The 20,492-nt window shown below is 39.8% G+C and overlaps 1 protein-coding gene across 3 annotated transcripts in view; it reads left to right on the top strand.

The window, feature by feature from the left end:
• PIP5K1B (phosphatidylinositol-4-phosphate 5-kinase type 1 beta) overlaps positions 1-20,492 on the top strand; it is a gene marked incomplete at its 3' end in the record, with an annotated part of 111,813 nt that overhangs the window by 78,421 nt on the left and 12,900 nt on the right. For 2 of the 3 annotated variants that reach the window (XM_080362867.1, XM_080362868.1), the window contains exons 9-13: positions 3,681-3,764; positions 3,865-3,913; positions 4,452-4,536; positions 8,548-8,703; positions 9,297-9,445. In XM_080362867.1, the coding sequence (XP_080218993.1) occupies positions 3,681-3,764; positions 3,865-3,913; positions 4,452-4,536; positions 8,548-8,703; positions 9,297-9,445 (523 nt within the window). Of the gene's footprint in view, positions 1-3,680; positions 3,765-3,864; positions 3,914-4,451; positions 4,537-8,547; positions 8,704-9,296; positions 9,446-20,492 lie in introns of those variants that run through there. The other variant, XM_080362869.1, reaches the window with a different exon arrangement.

Here is a 20,492-nt window from a genome sequence, read left to right as displayed (position 1 = left end):
ATTCTTCATTATAATGAGGGTTTAATTTCAAACTAAGTTTTAGCTCTTCTCTTAGTTCTTAAGGGAGCTGTTCAGATAAATACAACCGATGACATAGAACCATGTGCTTAAACCTACAGCAAACAAATGGGAAAATTGGGGGTTTTAGCATTTATAGAGTTTTTCCAGATGTTCAGAGCCCTAGAATATAAATTAAAAAGAGCTGAATTTCACACAGTTTTTACATCATCACTCATATTCACACAGAAGATGTTGAATGCTCATGGAAGATCATGGAAGGAGGGGCTGGCCACTTGGGAAGAATATAAGGCTGTTGTCAGAGGATGTAGAAAGGCAACTAGGAAAGCTAAGGCCTCCTTAGAATTAAAACTGGTGAGAGGGGTCAAGGACAACAGAAAGAGCTTCATCAAATACATGGCAGATAAAACTAACACCAGAGGCAATGTAGGCCCACTGATGAACGAGGTGGGTGCCCTGGTGACAGAAGATACAGAGAAGGTAGAGTTACTGAATGCCTTCTATGTATCTATGTACTCTGCCAGAAGCTGTCCTGAGGAGCCCCGTACCCCTGAGGCCCCAGAGGAAGGCAGGACAATGGAGGAGATTGCCTCAGTTGATGAGGACTGGGTTAGGGAGCAGTTAGGCAATCTGAACATCCATAAATCCATGGGTCCGGATGGGATGCACCCATGGGTGCTGAGGGATCTGGCTGAGGTCATTGCTGGACCACTCTCCATTGTCTTTGCCAAGTCTTGGGAAATGGGAGAGGTGCCTGAGGACTGGAGGAAAGCAAATGTCACCCCAGTCTTCAAAAAGGGCAAGAAGGAAGACCCGGGTAATTATAGACTGGTCAGCCTCACCTCCATCCCTGGAAAGGTGATGGAACAACTTATCGTTAGCACCATCTCAAAGCATTTAAAGGATAAGAGCATCATTAGGGACGGTCAGCATGGCTTCACCAAGGGGAAGTTGTGCTTAACCAACCTCGTAGCCTTTTTCGAGGACATAACCAGGTGGATAGATAATGGCAGAGTGGTGGACATGGTCTAACTTGACTTCAGTAAAGCATTTGACATGGTCTCCCACAGCATCCTTACAGCTAAACTGAGGAAGTGTTGTTTGGATGATTGGGTAGTGAGGTGGACTGTGAACTGGCTGAAGGGAAGAAGCCAGAGAGTTGTGGTCGATGGGCAGAGTCTAGTTGGAGTGCCTCAAGGATCAGTACTGGGGCCTGTATTATTCAAGATATTCATCAGTGACTTGGGTGAGGGACTAGAGTGCACTGCCAGCAAGTTTGCTGATGACACCAAGCTGGGAGGAGTGGCTGACACGTCAGAAGGCTGTGCTGCCATCCAGCGGGACCTGGACAGGCTGGAGAGTTGGATGGGGAAAAATTTAATGGAATATAACAAGGACAAGTGTAGAGTCTTGCATCTGGGCAGGAACAACCCCAGGTTCCAGTATAAGTTGGGGAATGACCTGTTAGAGAGCAGTGTAGGGGAAAGGGACCTGGGGGTCCTTTTGGACAGCAGGATGACTGTGAGCCAGCACTGTGCCCTTGTGGCCAAGAAGGCCAATGGCATCCTGAGGTATATTAGAAGAAGGGTGGTTAGTAGGTTGAGAGAGGTTCTCCTTCCTCTCTACTCTGCCCTGGTGAGACTGCAGCTGAAATATTGTGTCCAGTTCTGGGCCCCTCAGTTCAAGGAGGACAGGGAACTGCTGGAGAAAGTCCAGCGCAGAGCCATGAAGATGATGGAGTGGAGCATCTCCCATATGAGGAAAGGCTGAGGGAGCTGGGGCTCTTTAGCTTGGAGAAGAGGAGACTGAGGGGTGACCTCATTGATGCTTACAAATATGTAAAGGGTGAGTGTCACAAGGATGGATCCAGGCTCTTCTCGGTGACAACCAATGGTAGGACAAGGGGCAATGGGTACAAACTGGAACACAGGAGATTCCACTTAAATGTGAGAAGAAACTTCTTGGTGAGGGTAACAGAACACCGGAACTGGCTGCCCAGAGCGTTGTGGAGTCTCCTTCTCTGGAGACATTCAAAACCCACCTGGACACATTCCTGTGTAACCTCATCTAGGTGTTCCTGCTCTGGCAGGGGGATTGGACTAGATGATCTTTTGAGGTCCCTTCCAGTCTCTAACATTGTGATTCTGTAATGCTCATGTATGGTGGCATTGGTGTTGCACTGGCAGTTTTGGGGATGTTGTGTTTTGGTTTGGTTTTTGTTTTTGACTAAAAGCCAAAGGTGATCCAAGAAAGTCCCTGTGTTTATTATATTATGGAAACCTACCCAGGGCTCCCATCACTTGAGCCAGTGCATTGGTGCCCAGATGCTGGGCCACGCAGTGCTGCTGCTGAAGCTGACTGCAACAGTCGAGTGCTTTCTTGGCCCCTTGCACCATCACCTCTCTTGTATTGATGTACCTGGTGGTGCGGCAAACCTCACTGAGGTGGGTGAAAATAAACCTGGGTCCCACAAAAAAGACCCTTGAGTCAGTCTTCTTTTGTGGTTCATTATAAGGCCATATAAGAATGAGGATGAGAACTGATACCCAGCAGGAATAACTGCTGCTTGTACTGGGTTGAATTTACAGTTGTATCTCCAAGGAAAAGCTGCCAGAATATAGTTTTGTAAACCACTTAGCACTTCTGAATGTCTGACCAGTTGAGCTGAAGTTTATGGTAACAGGGTATACAGTAATTTAAGCCCACTTGTTCTTATGTGGTTTCATTTGTGTCTAGAACAATAAAAAACTTCTCCCACCCACTACGCCCCAAAAAAGGTTAAGTAGAGGGTAGCCCTGGTTTGTCAAGGGAAGAGACTACTGTGGCTTAGTGGCCGAAGGGGAAATATATTCTCAACTATGTCTTTTGTAGCTGTTTCAGGTTTGTATTAATTGTTTCTCAAACTGTTAAAAGAAATTGGAGGTATTGCTTGTGTTGCACGTTCAATCTGTTTTTCTTCTGGTTTTGTAGTGGGTCCATCAATGTCAACAGAAGCTAAGAAACTGAAAATTGGATTTCAGTTTCTGGTTCTAAAAACAACAGATCCTTTTTTTTAGGTGGTACACTAGGAAGAGAGGGTCTTACAATGAGCATCTAGTTCTTTAAGGTCATGGCTGAGTAAATACTCTGACCCAAGTGGAAACCCAGGCACTCAGGATTCTCAGATTGATGCTGTTAGTTTCCTGTCACTAATCTGTCTGTAAAGAAATTTTGGAAAAGCACGTACTTAATTTTTGATGGAAAAAATACACAAAACAACCTTTTCAGACTTGGGGCAATGTTCAGGCTCTCTACAGTTTGTTGTGTGTGATCACTTAAGTGACAAAATTTTCCTTTAGCTAGGCAAAATTATTTTTTTCCCTAGTAATAAACTAATGTATACTCTTTTCCCCAGTTTTCGGATCATCTAAGTATTTCCAATTCTATTGAAAAGTTATCCTAAGATACTCTTTGTTTATAATGGATATTTACCATTTGATCCCAGATACTTTAGGTTTGCCATTTAAAACCAGTTGTATGCTAAGTGACTCACATTTGCCTTGGCACTGTGGTATCTAGCTTAGAAGTCGTGCTTATTTATTTTGATTTGCAAGTGGGTACAGTTCACCTGCTGATGATTAGAGATGTCTTAAAAATAATCTGACTTTTTTTGTTTCTCTCAGAATGGGAGGTATTCCAGCTAAAAACCATAAAGGAGAAAAGCTGCTTCTGTTTATGGGTATTATTGATATTCTCCAGTCTTATAGGTACGTTGAATTTCAAATTTTTATTGAATAAGTTATTATAGAATGACTTGAAAAGTGGAAATTTTGTAAAGAAGTTCTGATTTTGTTTTTATATGCTTAGGTTAATGAAGAAGCTGGAACATTCTTGGAAAGCTCTTGTTTATGATGGGGTAAGTAGATTTTATTTTTTTTTTAACTGCTGATACTTTAATAATGGAACTTTGACTTATGTTGACTAGGAAAGAGGTAGCTCTATTATATTTGTCTACCATCAGCACGTGGTTTGGACTGTTGTTGAAATCTTTTAGGTCAGTTTCCCAATACATGCTCTGATTTTATTTGTTGGTCTTTCAGAAAGCAACTAAAATGATTAGCTTGTCATTATAACTTACACAAAACAACGTCCACTTAGCAGGACAGCGATGAATCTGTAAATGAAAAATGTACATAATATGAAAGAAAGCATTTCAAATACTAGGAAGATTTTGCGGAACTTGGCTGCATAATTTATAACTCAGAATTTCATAAATGAAATACTTAAATAAAAGTTCTTGAAGAATTAACCTTTAAAAATGAAAAACTTATTAGGGTTCACTTGTTTTGAGTATGCCTGAAATATAGATCACCTGAATTGTCCAGCTTCTTTATTGACAATTTACTTTGATTTACTTATGGAAAATGTGACTGAGACCTTTTTCACTCTTGTAGGATACTGTTTCTGTTCACCGACCAGGTTTTTATGCAGACAGATTTTTAAAGTTCATGAGTACAAGAGTTTTCAAGAAAGTTCAAGGTAAAAAAGTTGCCACTTTTACTCTTTTATATATTTTTATAATTGTTATTTTACAACACTTCTGTCTTGGCAATAAAAGAATCCCTTCTTCAACATCATGTAGCACTTATGTTGCTAGGGGTTGAGTTTCTTCACTCAAGCTAATGGAATTGTAGTCTAATAGTAAAATTACTGTCATTTATTTGCTGTGACTTTTTTGTCACATCAGGGACATCTGAAGGTAAAACAGGTTCCCTAATATTAGCACTGATATAAATTTAATGATCTAATGATGTGTACAGTTCTGCATCTGTTATTCATGGGACTACCCCATTAACTTTAATTTACTTAATTTACAAAAGTAAAGATGGTTTACCTACCAGCTCTAGTATGTTTGAAAAGATAGGCATTCTTCCCTTTTACATGTATTTCTTCTGTGCTTTCTCAAGGAAAAACAAAAACCAAAACCAAACAAACAAAAACCAGAAGTCGGATATTAGTAGACTTTTGTCTTTGTGACTATTAGCTATTTCTAGTTTTCCCCTCCATTTCTCCTTCCTTAGTCATTTAATTCATTCTCAAGGGTAAGATGATATATCACTGCTAGGTGCTTGCAGGATGTGGTGGGTTGACCTTCACTGGCTGCCAGTTGCCCATCAAGCCTCTCTGTCACTCCCCTCCTCAACTGGGCAGGGGGAGAGAAAAAATATAACAAAAGGCTCATGAGTCAAGATCAGGACAGGAAGATCACTCAGCAATTACCAGTCATGGGCAAAACAGGGAAATTAATTTATTACCGATCAAATCAGAGTAGGATAATGAGAAATTAAACTGAATATTGGAACAACTTCCCCCAGCCTCTCCCTTCTTCCCGGGCTCAACTTCACCACTCCCATCTTCTCCACCTTCTCCCCACTAGCATCTCAGGGGGATGGGGAATGGGGCTTGGGATCAGTTCATCACACGCTGTCTCTGCCGGTTGTTCCTCCTCTCACACTTCCCCTGCTCCAGCGTGGAGACCCTCCCATGAGAGACAGTCCTCTGTGAACTTCTCCAACCTAAGTTCTTCCCACGGGGTGATGTTCTTCACGAACTGCTCCAGTGTGGGTCCCCCATGGGGTCACAAACCTGCTCCAGCGTGGGCTCTTGTCTCCACGGGGCCACAGTTCCTACCAGGAACCTTCTCCAGTGCAGGCTTTCCACAGGGTCACAGCCTCCTTTGAGTACATCCACCTCCTCCAGTGTGGGGTCCGCCATGGGCTGCAGGTGCATTGTTGTTCCACAGTTAATGTCCATGGGCTGCAGGGGGGTGATAGCCAGCCTCACCATGGTCTTCACCACAGACGTAGGGGAATCTTTGCTCTGATGCCTGAAGCTCCTCCTCCCCTCCTTCTTCTCAGACCTTGGTGTCTGCAGGGCTGTTTCACATATTCTCACACATCTCTTCCAGCTGTGGTTGCGGAGCATTTTTTTTATCTTCTTAAATACATTATCACAGAGGTGCTATTACTGTTGCTGATTAGCTCAGCATTAGTAAGCAGCAGGTCCATCTTGGAGCCAGCTGTCATTGGCTCTGTTTTATATGTAGGAACTTTCTAGCAGCATCGCACAGAATTCACCCCTGTAGCTCCCCTGCTACCAAAGCCTTGCCACGCAAACTCAATACGCAGCGGAAAGAACAAAAACCAAGAGAAGACCACCATCACTACAGAAGGATATTGCTATGGAGAGTTGTCCAAAGGCTGAAGTCTTTCAGCAACAATTGGTTGTCACTTCTCTCAAAATCAATCGATTTCTTTAAATCAAAGCAGACCCTGAAACAGCAGGTCCTCTTAAGGCCTTGAGGATGGAGGGTAAATTGATCCTCTGTAGCGGAGTTCTTCCTGCATGTTGTGGTTTAACTGTAGTGGGCAGCTGAGCCCCACACAGCCACTTGCTCACTGCCCGCCTGGTGGGATAGGGCAGAGAATCAGAAGGGTGAGAGTGAGAAGACTCTTAGGTTGAGTTAAAGACAGTTGAATAGGTAAAACAAAAGCTGTGTGTGCAAGCAAAGTAAGGAATTAATCCACTACCCATCAGCAGGCAGGTGTTCAGCCATCTCCAGGAAAGTGGGGCTACATCATGCTGTCCCAACTGTGTCCTCTCCCAGCTTCTTGTCCACCTCAAATTATTTGGAGTCAGCTTGTGAAACTCTGGCCCTGTCCACTAAAACCTAGAATAATTTGGCCAGAAAACTGGTGGGAGCTCTGTCTGAGACAATGCTCAAAGGAATTCCCCTGCACTATAGAGAGTAAGAAGTAGACAACTTGATACTTCTGTCTGTTGGACAAAATAAATGCCTCATGCAGCCATATATGTTTCCTGAACATTTGCATCTTTCAGTTCTTTTTAATTCTGACTGCTAGATTTATGTCAGCACAAGATACAATCTGTTCTTTATTTGAAAACTACAATGTACAATTAAGGACATGATGCCTCATTTTCTCTCTAATCTTAATTTGTCTGTCTCATTTTTCCAGGCTGTTACCCTGTCTTAATATCCCACTCTTGATCTGCTCTGCATACAAGGCTATTAATCTACTTCTATATGGATTAATGGCTCAAATGTGTTATTCTTTTGTAAAATAAAGAACTCGGAGTGTTCCTGCCTTCAGGAACATTGTTCCGAAACTTCGAGTTAGACATTTTGGTATAAACTACTAGCCCTGTTCTGAATGTGTGTTTTTCCCCCTAGTGCCTACAACAAGCCGCCATAAATAACAATAAAAAACATAATAAGTAGACTCAGGCTTGGGCAGAGGCTAGCTCAGCAGCTGTCTAATATGTTAATTTTTAACAGTATCCTGGAGCTCTATGGATCTGATTCTCATCTTCAGTTTTCAGCCAACTGGCTTTGATGCATTTAATTTGAGTTTTGTATTAGAGCATAATATCAGCTATTGCAATGTACCTGAAGTAACCTTGCAGTCAATGCATGAAGGTCAGCAGCTGGCAAGTGAAAACCACTAAATGAACTTGCTGGCACCCTTCTGGAGAAGAACTACAAATGAGAGTCCTGGTTCAGTAGTAGCGGTAGTGGTCAGGTCCTAGAGTTTCACCCAGAATGCTGTTTTAAGTGGGCAGGCTCCAGTAAGAATTACAAAGTTCATACCTCAGTGTACAAGCCATCCGCATTTTGGAAGTATTTCTTCTACCCTAAAAAGATGTTTGACACATGTCACTGAAGTGGAAATTCTGCACTAGCACATGCGTCATTATATAGCATTAGTTCACAGCTCAAGGAAATGATCATAACCTCTCAGAATACTCTGTTGGGGTTGAGATGGACAAATGACATAGACCAAGTTCTTCCAGGATGAAAGTAGTAGATGCCATTTATTGCCACAAGTGCATTTTTATACAGTTTTACCAGTTTATGTGTTTCTTCACTATTTGTTACAAGTTACACCAGTAACATCTCATTGGCTAATTTTGCTATCAGTGTTACTCTTCTACTCCCTTCTCTCTCACGGGCACACCTTGACATCTCCAGATACTCCTTTACTCCCACCTTTCTTATGGCTAGGCCTTCATATCTTCAAGGCTAATTTCTGTTCCCATGCCTTCCGTCAGGGAATCCACAGGCCCACTGTAGTCCCCCACAACACTCCAAGTGTCTTTTCAGTTTTCCTGTCTTCTGTTTTGTTTTTTTTTTCTGTATCATTCTGTATCTGACTACATTGGTCAATACTCCATAGGAGATTTTTAACTTACTGATGTCAAGGTTGGTTATCTGACTTGATGTTTTTTCATCGTATGAGCAGTAAGAAGCCCCAGAAAAAGACAAAAGTACCTCACACATAGATCAAATAACAATGCCTTTGGCTCTAGTTTTGGTATAATATTTCATTATTAGGTTTGTATCTGGGTATGGTTTTTGTCTGTTTTCAGAAACACTAGCTTTATAGATGGCTTGCTTTTCTATATGCTGTTAAAGATGTGCAGGGGGATAAGATGACATCATTCAACATCTATGCTCATTTGGTAATGCAGCTTTAAAGTCTTCACCTTCAAAGAAACGGTGCAATTCCATCACAGCCCTAAAGGCAACATCACAAGAAATAGTGTGTGCAGTTAGCCACGAGTGGAAAGATGAAAAGCATGGCATTCTTGCTGAAGGACAAAGCTATGCCAGCCTTGATGAAGAAGGTAATGTCTTGTAAATCAACAGCCCTATAACCAGAAAGCTTCCAATCTGTCTGATTTTTCAAAACAGTCAGGTTGTTCTCACGGAGAGAGTTGTTAGTCGTATTGGGCAGAACAGACCTTCAGGAGCAAGATGTTTAATCAAACATGTCACATGAAGTGTTTTTAAGCTCAGTTCATTGTTCCCAGAGTCTTTTTGAAGAGATACATGCTTTGCCCCTTTTAGAGCTCACCTGCAGCCAGGCTCAAAGGAGAACCAGCTGCCTAATCCCATCTGAAAACTGGTGCCTGGTAGTGTGAGATCAGCTCCAGAAATGAGAATAGTTAATCAGATATTCATACCACTGTTTACTATTTGGCCTTGGAGTTGCTCTGTATTCTGCTGAATGTACTGGCTAGCAGCCGAAATTCGCCCTGTAATGCAGAAGAGTGTGGGTATGGGAACATGAATATTGCATTCTCATCAATTCAGACATATTAAGAAGCTTCAGGAAGCTGTTGAGAGCACTGTGTGACTCCATGCATTTGCAGAAAGATTCCTGGATTCAATTTGAAATTAAATTTGTTAGTGTTGTTATTTATTTTTGTGTATGCAGTACTAGGTTCACGCCACCGGCCAGATCTGGTACCAAGCACTCCGTCTCTGTTTGAAGCAGCTTCCTTGGCAACCACAATTTCTTCTTCTTCCTTGAATGTAGATGAGCATTACCAACGTGATCAACCTATGCTCTACTCTAGCAGGTAAAGGCTCTATATGGGATAAAGGATTCCCCACTGTTTTGCTATAAGTCTGACAATGTGTGCAATGGAAGGGGGTTCTGCAAAAGAAAAAACTGAAGGGGCAAGTGTCTTAGTAGTTCAGTCTTGAGCCTCTCCAATAAAGGAGGGATGCCATAACCCCGTAGGATTTATATATTCGTTTGCTATTATACTATATGTATTATGATTGGGGTCAAAAATGGAAAGCATAAACACTGAAAAAAAATTATAGTATACTTTGAATTTTTTGTCATGTTCCAAAACTAAACTGGGCATTAAAAACTTGGTTAGGCTTTGGTCTGTGCCATAAACCAAACTGCACTGAGAACAGGGTAGGAAATAATTGTAACTTGGCTGTAGCCTAAAACAACTGCAGAAAACTGTGATGTGCTAGGGATAGGGACCTACTTTCACATTTTATCTTTATTCTGAATGTACAGTGCTGAATTGTCTTAAGTTCTTTCAAAATGAGCATTTTCTGAGGTGAATTTCTATGAAACTTCACGCTGGGGTGTGATTAGAGCCTGTCTAATTTTAACCCAGTAAGGACAAAAACAGGAAGATCTCAAGAAAAATTGCATAGATGCTTGTGAGCCAGCTTGAATGTGGTTTGAGTTGTGTTTGAATGTACTTCAGCCATGACTGTCCAACATCATGCTTAAACCATTGCGTCTTGCTGGGAGATTGTCTGTGTGTGCTTGTGCTCTACCTTGTACACCTGAGACGTGCTGTGTTGTGTGTTCTTGCCTGCTTGCAGATCTCTTCATCTTGTATCTTACCCCAGAACAGCCATTTCTCTGTTTTTATCAAGGGTAACTCCTGTGAACTCAAGTGTCTTGAATTTTGTTTGGAATCCTGGACTACATGGTGTGTATACAGATGTAATAAGCTCACTCATGTGCTAAGATGTGGTTCTTTACCTTAAACTGTATGTTGTCCAAAAAGATCAAGTTATTTCAAAAGCAATTTTGAGGCAGTAGGATTTTACCTCCTATGAAAACCTGACCAACTGTCAGTGAACTGACTTGCAGAGTTACTTGATCAAAGTCATATTTCCAACTTCCATTTTCATTAAGTTGAAATAAATCTCACTGATGTGGCATCTTCCATAGGTCTGGTGTCTTGCTATAAAAGTTTGGAGTGAGGTATATTTTGGGGTGTATCAAAGGTGAAGTTTTATTTACAGAAACATCACAAGTTGTCCTAAAATGCATCTACACAAGCTTTAGGAAATAAAACTACTAATGAATACATATAGAGCTCCTGGAATTCAACTTCTGTCAGTCTTATCCAGTTTATGACAAAATTAGCTGTAGGACTTCAATATTCCATGATCTTTTACCAAGTTTTAGCTTTTCCAGAAATAAGCCTATAGAGTACTGTTTGTTTTTTGTTTTGATTTGGTTTTTTTTCCAGTTTGCTTCAAGCATCAAATATAACTACAGAACTGCTTTTATTACTGTCGCTCAGCAAAAGAGGACTGCAGAGTTACTTGGATAAAAAATTCAGATTTACTGCAAATAAAACATTTCAGTACTCTTTGCTGTCCATAAATTAATTGTAGAGAAAAGCTATGAGTAAGTACTTGATATTCTCCTGTAAAGATATTCCAAAATAATTCTAAAATAAATAAGGTTTTTAGCAGATCTACACTTTGGTGTTTAGACTTGCTTACTCTCCAGTTGTGATTCAGTCAATGAAATAACCTAAACTGTTGTGTATGTTTTCCATTATGTGATTACCCTGCACATCCTTATCTTACAAAATCAGGTTGTAACTAGTGTCTACAGTCTAGGTTTGCATATTTTCAATTCATCAGGGCCACAGGACACCTTTTTTAACACAGCAGACCTTGTACCAGCATTCAGAGGTGTGTAGCTCTCTCCACGTCTTGTGTCAAAACAGAAGACGTTGCCCCATAGCCAGGAGATCTGCCACGGGGCTGGCTGACTAACACCCTTGCTGGTCCAGATGTACCCTTTACAGACAGGGATCAGTGGCAAGTTTTTCTGCTGACCAAGTACCGGTTCATGTCACAGTCTCAGTGTTTATGGTGCGTGAGAACGAGCTTTGTTGTCATGGCTCGTGGTTTTCTTTTAGGATTGAAAAAGCTTCTAAGCATATTCAGTATTAATTTCCCCAAGATGGTCCTCAGCACTTGCAGTTTTGTACCCACCTCTGCTTTCTGCACCAGTGCAGGGAGGTCCTTCTTCATGGCACTAAAGAATATATATAAGTGAATTTTTATTTATGTTTTTGTGGCACATTGCAGGAGCTTCAGCCTTCCCATGAGAAAAGCTGTCAGGGAAATAAAAACACATACACAAAAAAAAACCCCATGCTACAATGATGTTGTAGATGATTTAGATTTTTCTCCCTGGAGTTCTGCTTTTGAGTTTACAAGACGTTGTGATGCAGGACTCTTCACTTTGCCATTTGTCTCTGATAAGCAGAAAGCCTGGAGCAGTCTTCGAAACAAAGCCTGAATGAACTATTTGTTTACAAATGTGAGCGTGCTTTCAGTCTTTATGTAATTGACTGTGACATTCTGCTTCAAGTTATTTAATAGAATTACAGTTTGGCATCTTCTTTGTCAGCTGTTTTCCTTCAAAGTGTCCTTACACAAAGTAGAGAGTACACAAATTTTCTTGTAACCAGTCAGAAATCTCTGGTGTATGGTAATAAATGGAGGCAATCCTGTGTGCATAGTAATAATATGGTATCTGTATAGCTCCTTGACTCCTATTGATGCTAATGAGCAGCATGTGCCCAAACCAGTGAGCAGACAGATGCTGTTATTTGCTTAATTAAAAAGAGAGCAGCAATTCTTTTGGATATCTTGAAGCACACATCATATTTGTATCTTAATTTTTTTCAGAATTGCCCTTGCTTTCTATCAGCTATGAATGTAATAATTCTCTAAGGAGAAGGAAACGGCATTTTGTATGGAAAAAAAAAAAAAGATCAGCACCATCTTTTCTTGAGGGTGCTCAGCATTTGTGGTAGGAAACAAGCAACTGCTGCCAGCATGGTTAACCAGACAGGGGTGACTTGCTGAGCTGGGACTGTGTCATGTGAGGAGGGTTTGTGTAGACCTGGCTTGTTACAGATCAGAAGTAGCATAATTAATTGTAGATAATGCAAAGCAGCATTTAGGGACTTGTCATTAGAGAATAAAAGAGAGAGCAGTAATAAACACACAGTTAATTAGGAGTGTTTTTCAAGACTGCTAGATGATTATTTTTTCTCAAGTTATTACTCAGTCTTTGAAGAGTTAGAGGAAACTTGAGGTGTTAGCCAGGCAGTGTGAAGAGGAATGGGTAAAAATAGTGAATGAAGGAATAGTGGGGAGGGGAAATGGCTTTATTTTTCAGCACAGAAGATAACTTTAGATAAGTTAGATAAGAAGATAACTTTAGATAACTTTATCTAAAAAAGGGAAGTAAAAAGGAAAAAAGGGACAAACGTGACATGTTATGCAGCACGTGTTGGCTTTCTTGTTTGTCAGAAGACAGCTGGTTTCTGTTCTGTGAAGCTCTTTCTCAGTCAAATGGTTGTGTCATAAGCAATGGCAAGTATTCATTTAGTAAGAGAACAGAATTGACAGTTTATTGCTTCTATTAAAATTTTCAAATATTTTCCACTTCTCCTCAAATAGGTTTATATTTGGTGCAGAGGCATTTTGGTATCTAAAAGGTCTGTTTTCCACTGGAATAGATGTTCAATTTTGAGTCCAAATAAACTTCTTTGAAAAGATTTATTTGTTGATCTTAAGAAATGTAATGCCTACATATTGTAGCAGGAATTATTTTTATAGCAGAGTGATAACATACTTTTTCCACCTGCTGGTTAAGTTTTCTTAATAACCATAGAATCACAGAGTAGTCTGGGTTGGAAGGGACCTCAAAGGTCATCTAGTCCAACCCCCTGCAGTGAGCAGGGACATCTTCAACTAGATCGGGTTGCTCAGAGCCCTGTCCAGCCTGGCCTGGAATGTCTCCAGGGATGGGGCATCTACCACCTCTCTGGGAAACCTGGGCCAGTGTTTCACCACCTTCATTGTAAAAAATGTCTTCCTCACGTCCTGTCTCCTCTCCTTTAGTCTAAAACCTTCTCCTATAACAACAGGCCCTGCTAAAAATTCTATCCCTATCTTTCATATAGGTTCCTTTTAAGTACTGAGAGGCCGCAATAAGGTCTCCCTGGAGCCTTCTCCAGGCTGAACAGCGCCAACTCTCTCAGCCTGTCCTCACAGCAGAGCTGTTCCAGCCCTCTGATCATTTCTGTGGCCTCCTCTGAACCCTCTCCAACAGATCCATGTCTTCCTGGACTGAGGGCTCTAGAGCTGATAAATAAGTACTGATAAATTAAATATGACAATTCTGAATGTCTTGAGCAGTCTGACTGTTGACTCAGTTGACATTGCTTTTACAATTGCAAAGAGCTGACTCATAGAGTCATAGAATGGTTTGGTTTGGAAGGGACCTTAAAGGTCATCTAGTTCCAAACCCCTACCATGGGCAGGGTCCCTTTCACTACACCAAGTGCCTTCACAGGCACTTCTGGAAATGTTTTAAATAGGAGTTCCAGGATACAACAGAAAATCTTTCTGATGTATCTTTCAGAAGGTCTCATGGCTTCCAGTCACAAACCCAAACAAAATCCCATGACACATAAAGGGCTATATCTTCAGAGCAATGCCAAGACACTGTGGGTTGTATGAGGAGGATTGCTGAATTCTTCTGGTATGTTTGAGCCTAGCAAAATAATATATATGAAAACTAATTCTTGTTTCCCTTTATGTATTCTGTACCTTCTTTCTGTAAGATGTGCGTGTAGTATGGACTTCAGCCTTCTTTTTCATCTTCTTTCTGCTTGTCTCTATGTTTTTCAATTGTTTGTTTGCCTCACTTTTGCATTTCTCTTTTTTTGGTGCAGACCAGTTGAAATTTTAGAAGACTTTGAGGGGCTGTAGTTGTGCGGTTTTGGTTGTTTTTTTTTTTTTCGTCTTGCACAGTCAAAACTTCCAGAAATGTCCAAACTTCAAACTGAAATGTCCCATGACTTGACGTTCTATTAAACAACTTTTTCAAAGACACCTTAGAAAATAAAACCAAGTTCTTCTGCTGCTTTTTTTTCCAGTGTCAGGGATTCGGAGGTATTAGTTTTCCTATTTTAAGGAATATTTAACCACACCTTTTGCCAGTCTGTTTTTCTATGTAAACAAACTTTTGTGTGTTAAGTTTTAATATTCTGTCTGTCCACCCACCACCCTTAGCCTCTGAAGCTTAGATGAATTTGTTTTGATTCAAAGAGGGTTAAATTAATGCAGTCTTCATGAAAATAAGCAGCAAGGTGGAAGAAAAATACTTGAATGTTCTAATGCTAGGAACAGATGCACTGAGACACTGGGGGAAACCCCATGGGAAAGAAAGAAAATTTGACTATGATTGAAGCATGTAATTGTAGCTTAAAGAACAAAAAGGCCTTTGCAGTTCTCCTGTGATTGAATTACTTTTGCTGCCTTTTTTTTTTTTTTTAAATTAAGAACCGATATAAACTACAGTGTTTTAAGCGATAGGAGGGCAACAGCACAGTTGAACATTCTCATTGTGACTGACCATTACTGAACAGAAGAAAGTAATTTTAAAAGTGGGAGCGTTTTGCTTGGTTTTTCTTTATTTTTCAATCTAAACATTAAGGATGAGAACTCAGCGCACTGTTGAAATTGTACAAAACCTCTGTTCCACTGAAGTGTGCTTCTTGGTACTCAGTGTATACAGGTGTATGTATAATTTTTTCTCTCTTGTGCTCTCCCCAAGTTTGTCTTTGCCCAACCAGAAATCTGCATTAAAATTGGCCGTCAGCACAGCTCTGATGATGCTGTTGCAGAAGTCTGAACTTTTAGTCACTAACTGCTGACAGCACATGTGTTGCTGTTAAGAGATTAATTACAATATTCTTTTTGCTGCCACTTTTTTGCAGAAGTTCCACGTACATGTCAGTTTCAGCTTGGTTATTTAATTGGAATAAGGCTGTAATTTGTGAATCTCATGAATGTGCTGGCATAAGCTGAATGTTATATCTGAAGAGCTTTGTATGCTTTAAGGTGTACTGTCATTCTTTTCTTCCTATTACAGGGTTAGAGCTGTAGCAGTTAGTAACGTATCTAAATACTAACGCATAATGTCTAAAAGTGTTCAGGGGTACTTAATCAAATAAACAAATGGTTTATTTGATTAACAATTATGCCCTGTTGAAACAATGATACTGTCACAAGGTTAACACAGCAAGAAACTTAGCAGAAAAGCAGACTGAAGAATGCTGGTTTAAAGAGTATAACACTGCTACCTGCAGCCCTGAAGAAGTATCAAAAAGCATTGTTGGACAAAAGGCATATATATATCTTATTTAATCTTACATTTTTATATTTTCTTAATGATATATGCTTTTTTCTTAATGATGCATGCTGGCCTTAGAAGAAAACAAGGCCATCCAAGTGAACAGAATTCCCCCCTCTCCGGTGGTGTCAGAAGTTAGTATTTGGGTTTATTGTAGTTTATGAAGTGCTTGTGGAAATAGAAGTAAGAATCTTTCTTGGCATGTAAATGCTTGTTATGGACACATATCAAAATATAAAATTTCAGTCTCTAGCATCAAATGTGTAAAGCAAATCTGTATGATGCACCAGTTTCATTAATTTACTAAGGCATGTCTAAACTTCCATGGTTTAAGCCTCACACGTATATCTGGTAGATTATCTTGTACAGTTCATAGTCTTAAGGTAGATTTATCTGAAATTTGCTTTTCCTACTAGGTTTTTTTTCTGATTTCTTACATCTCTTTTCAGCTACACATATATGACAGGTACATAAATGAAAGGTCTCCTGATTTTAATTGTCACCTGCAAAGGTGTGTAGGTTTAACCATAGTGAAACTGATGTGCTTACCATGATGTTTACTGATTCATATGTCATGTTTTGCCACTAGTGTGAGTGTAGTAGCACTGACTCACTGTCAGACTCCTTCACTTGAAGCAGCATTTAGAAGATCAGTCATATGTATTGTTTTCTCAGGTCTGTGGTTTTGATGTTTGTCAACAGTGTTTGTGGAATATTGAAAGATAGTTTTACTGTGTTTGACCTACTTTTTTTTTTTTTTTTCCAGACACATGTAATTTTTTTAAATGAAATCAGAGGTTAGGTTTTAGAGGTGATATAATATTTCTGCATTGTAAACATGGGACTAATTAAGGCATTTAGTTCAACAGGTACATAGATGTCTGTTGTCCCTGTTCACATTTAGATGTATGCAGGCAGATTTTCTGCAACAGTGGTATTTAGTTGTACCTTGGAACAACAGTTTTACTGTTCATTTATCCTGCAAGACATTTCTCAGACTTTTACACACAAATATTTTAAATAGAAAAACTAATGATGTAATGAGCTGATTATTTTTTAAAAGTTCATTTAAGTTTTCAAACACATTAGACATTGCAAATGTGCTGCTATCTAGGGGATAAATATACTGTGGGAGATGCTACAGGAAAGCATATTGAACATCCAAAGATAGACATCGAATCCTATTTTTATTTCAACTCTTCACAGCAGGGGAGAAACAGTGGCTTGTTCTAACTCATGGCTGTTGTATTTTGGCACTATCTGAAGGAGGCTTATAATTATATTCCTACAAGAGCTGTTCTTCACACTGCAGGAGAAAACAAAACAAAAAACTAAAACCAAAATAACAGCTCAAGCTTCTGCTTTCATCAGTTGTTACTACCTGGCGTTGTTTCTGTCATTCTTCAAAGACTGCAATGACTTGGAAAGGAGACCAAATGGTTTTACCTGTCCTGCGGGCTGCCTCGCAAATAGACACATTATGATGAGGCATACTTGTTTTTCCGTGAAGAAAACAGAAGTCTTTTATCTCTAAAACTGTCATTTCAGTTTAGTGTAAATGAAATATGAAGGACAGAAAGAGTATTTAAAATTTGGAAAGGTTTGAAGGACACTGGTATTTCAATTTTTTTTGTTGTTGTTTGTTTGTTTGCTTTAATTATTATTGTTATTAGTATTATATTATTACTTTAGATAATCCTGACTGGTTATGCTAGTTTCTTGACAAAGTGTATTTTTTCCCTTTAGTCCTTAGAAACTTAGTAGGTTCTTATATATATCGTCCTTAGATTAAAATGTGTAAAATTTGTGTTCTCTACAAATCTACAAAAATTCAGTCCAATTTAATTGTTCTTCCTGAAGACCTTGTACCCTATACCTTATTTTTCAGATTTGCAAGTAGGAATCCATAACGATCTTTAACTTTCCAAGCTAATTTGAATTAGGGCTTTTTTGCACATCATGTCCCAGAGAACATTTTAGAAGGGCTTTGGAAAATGAAGGGTTTATTTCATTTTCTACTCAGGAAGAAGAGAAATTGAACCTGTTTTTTGATTAAAAGTAATGAAGTGTGCTGATTTAGAAAGTCAAAGTAAGGCTTTTCTCCTTCCTTCAGCATAAGGACAAACTATTTAGTGCTTTTTAAAATAGGATCCACATTAACACTAAGGATAAGACCTTAGAAAAAAGAAAAAAGCTGCTTGCTTTTCCCCCTCTTCATAGGAAAACAGGAAATTTTGTTCTTATGCATATCTTTATGAAGTTCCTAGTCACTTAGCCAGTTGGGGTGCATGTGTCATTTCAAGGCAAGTACAACAAGCAAAATTATTGTCCTGCCATGAAAATGATTTCTAACCAAGCAGCTGTAACTAAGGTGGTTTTACTGTGTTATTACATGTAAGCACTGTGCTGCATTTGCAGCGGAGTTCAGCTCCTGGCAGAAGTGGTTGCTTTTATACTGACACCAGCATGGGCTCCAGCTGCAAATTAGCATTGCAGAGCCTTGAAATGTCTACTCTCTCCTTTATACACTTTAGGGATTATCTTCCCAAAGTGGACAGGTCATGTTCTTTTAAACAGAGAAAAACCTCCAGTTACTGAACTTAAGGTATATGAAAGAAAGCTCTGTTTTGCAAGAGTTTTCCTGCACTTTTAATAAACAATTCTTCATGCAGGAGATGAGTCTGAATTGCTTGCAGAGTTTTTAACTATTCGGTGTAAAAGTCACAGCAGCAAGGAGATAGCTATCAGCAGGTAAATTGTGGGTCTTTGATAGTGAGAAAAAAGGTGGACTGACATCTGTGTTGTTTCATTATCTTCTCTCATGCCTGATTTTGTTCAAGGAACTTCAGTCATTGCTGGTTTTCTGTATGTAAGATTACTGTATCGTAGTACTTTGTTCTTCCCCTCTTTTCCCCTTTTTGTGTGTTAGTTTTGTGACATTTATAGCAGCCTTTCTTTGATTTCTCTTAATGTGGTGGTTTTGTTTTGACCCTCATATGCTCCTTGACTGCATAGTGTATTTATATAACAGGTAGGAAAAAAAAAAAGAGACACATTCTGAAGAGGAGATGGCATTGTCTTTATACTGTGTTATAGGCAAAACCAGTAGTTTAACTAACAATCCCAAGATTGAGTGCTGAACTCACATTGCTATTGTTTGCTATCCACAGCAGGCTGTGAAGCAACAGATTATGATTTAACAGCCTAAGAGCATAAGAAGCGCAGTGCCTTCTAATGCAAAAGTAGAGAAGAGGGGAAGAAAAGTGTGTGAATTATACTGAAACAAAAGGAGGTCTTAGTCTTCTGATACACAAAGGACGTAAAATAAACATCATTAGTATGAACTGCAGAATCCTTACCTCATCTTGAGTACAGGTTCCAGAGGTTTTCTGGAAGTGAAAGAGGTTAAAAATAACAGCCATAAATGTGATAGTGATGTGGCCTGATATGTATATGAAAGGAATAAGTATAGCTTTTTTTTTTTCTTTTTTTCTTTTAAACCTAACCTGATGCAGGAATGAAAGCCAGGGATACACCACAGCCTGCCTGACTTGCTTTAGAGTTAGTAATGCAGAGCAATATTTTCCAGGAAGAAGGATTGGCCACAGGATTTGCATATTTTTATAGCAGTAGTAGCTGCTTACTGCACATTCCTCTCGTGTCACATGGCTTTCATATATGGGCCTTTGCACATCCAGAGGACTGAGCTGTGTGACAGTGAGGATCAAAACTCTGCAGACAGAAGTGTCTCTCTCCCCCTACACCCTTGCCCTTTTGCAAAGATGTGGTATTTTTCACACCAGAGCTTATTTTGTAGGAGATGATCAGCATACAGCTTCCTCACAAGGCCAGGAGGAGCAGCAGGTGCTGATCTCTCTGGTGACTGGTAACAGGACCCAAGGGAATGGCAGAAGATATGCCAGGGGAGGTTTAAGTTGGACATGAGGAAAAGGTTGTTCCCCCAGAGGGTGGTGGAGCACTGGAACAGTCTCCTCAGAGAGGTGTCACAGCCCCAAGCCTGACAGTGTTCAAGAAGAGACTGGACAACAACTTCAGACACATGGTGTGAACTGTGAGGTTGTCATTATGCAGGGACAGGGGTTGGACCAGATGACCCTTGTGGGTCCCTTCCGACTCAGGACATTCTATAATTCTGTGTTTGGCAATAACCCTTTTTTCCCTTCCTATCTGCTCTCTGCTCTTCAGTAAAATGAAGCATTGGCAGAAAACTGATGTGCCTGAAATGTTGTTCCGTAGAATACAACAGGTGTGAGAAAAATGCTACTAATTCAGTAGGAGCTGGGTGACCCTTGGGACAAAAAAAGTAGTCTTGCTATTGAAAAGATGCCTAGTACTCTACATAATAAAAGGAACACTGTAATGTAGCAAATGTAATGCTATGTGCTTAATACTGATGTGACATGAGGGTGACTGATGATTCACTATTTTGTTGAGCATTTTAATTTTTTTTCTACATTGCATGCTAGCTTTGCCCTTTCTGAAATTATAACCCATCTGAAACATGTTTAAACTATAAAGTACTGCAAAGGGAGAGGGGAAATGAGTCATTACTGGACTGATGGCTGTAACCATATTTTCATACTCAGTTAAAATGCAAAATTGTTTGCTTTT

Source organism: Nesoenas mayeri (assembly GCF_963082525.1).
Source record: "Nesoenas mayeri genome assembly, chromosome: Z".
In the NCBI taxonomy this organism is placed as follows: Eukaryota; Metazoa; Chordata; class Aves; order Columbiformes; family Columbidae; genus Nesoenas; species Nesoenas mayeri.
The sequence above is the reverse complement of the archived record's forward strand: the minus strand, read 5'-3'. Positions and strand labels throughout refer to the sequence as shown.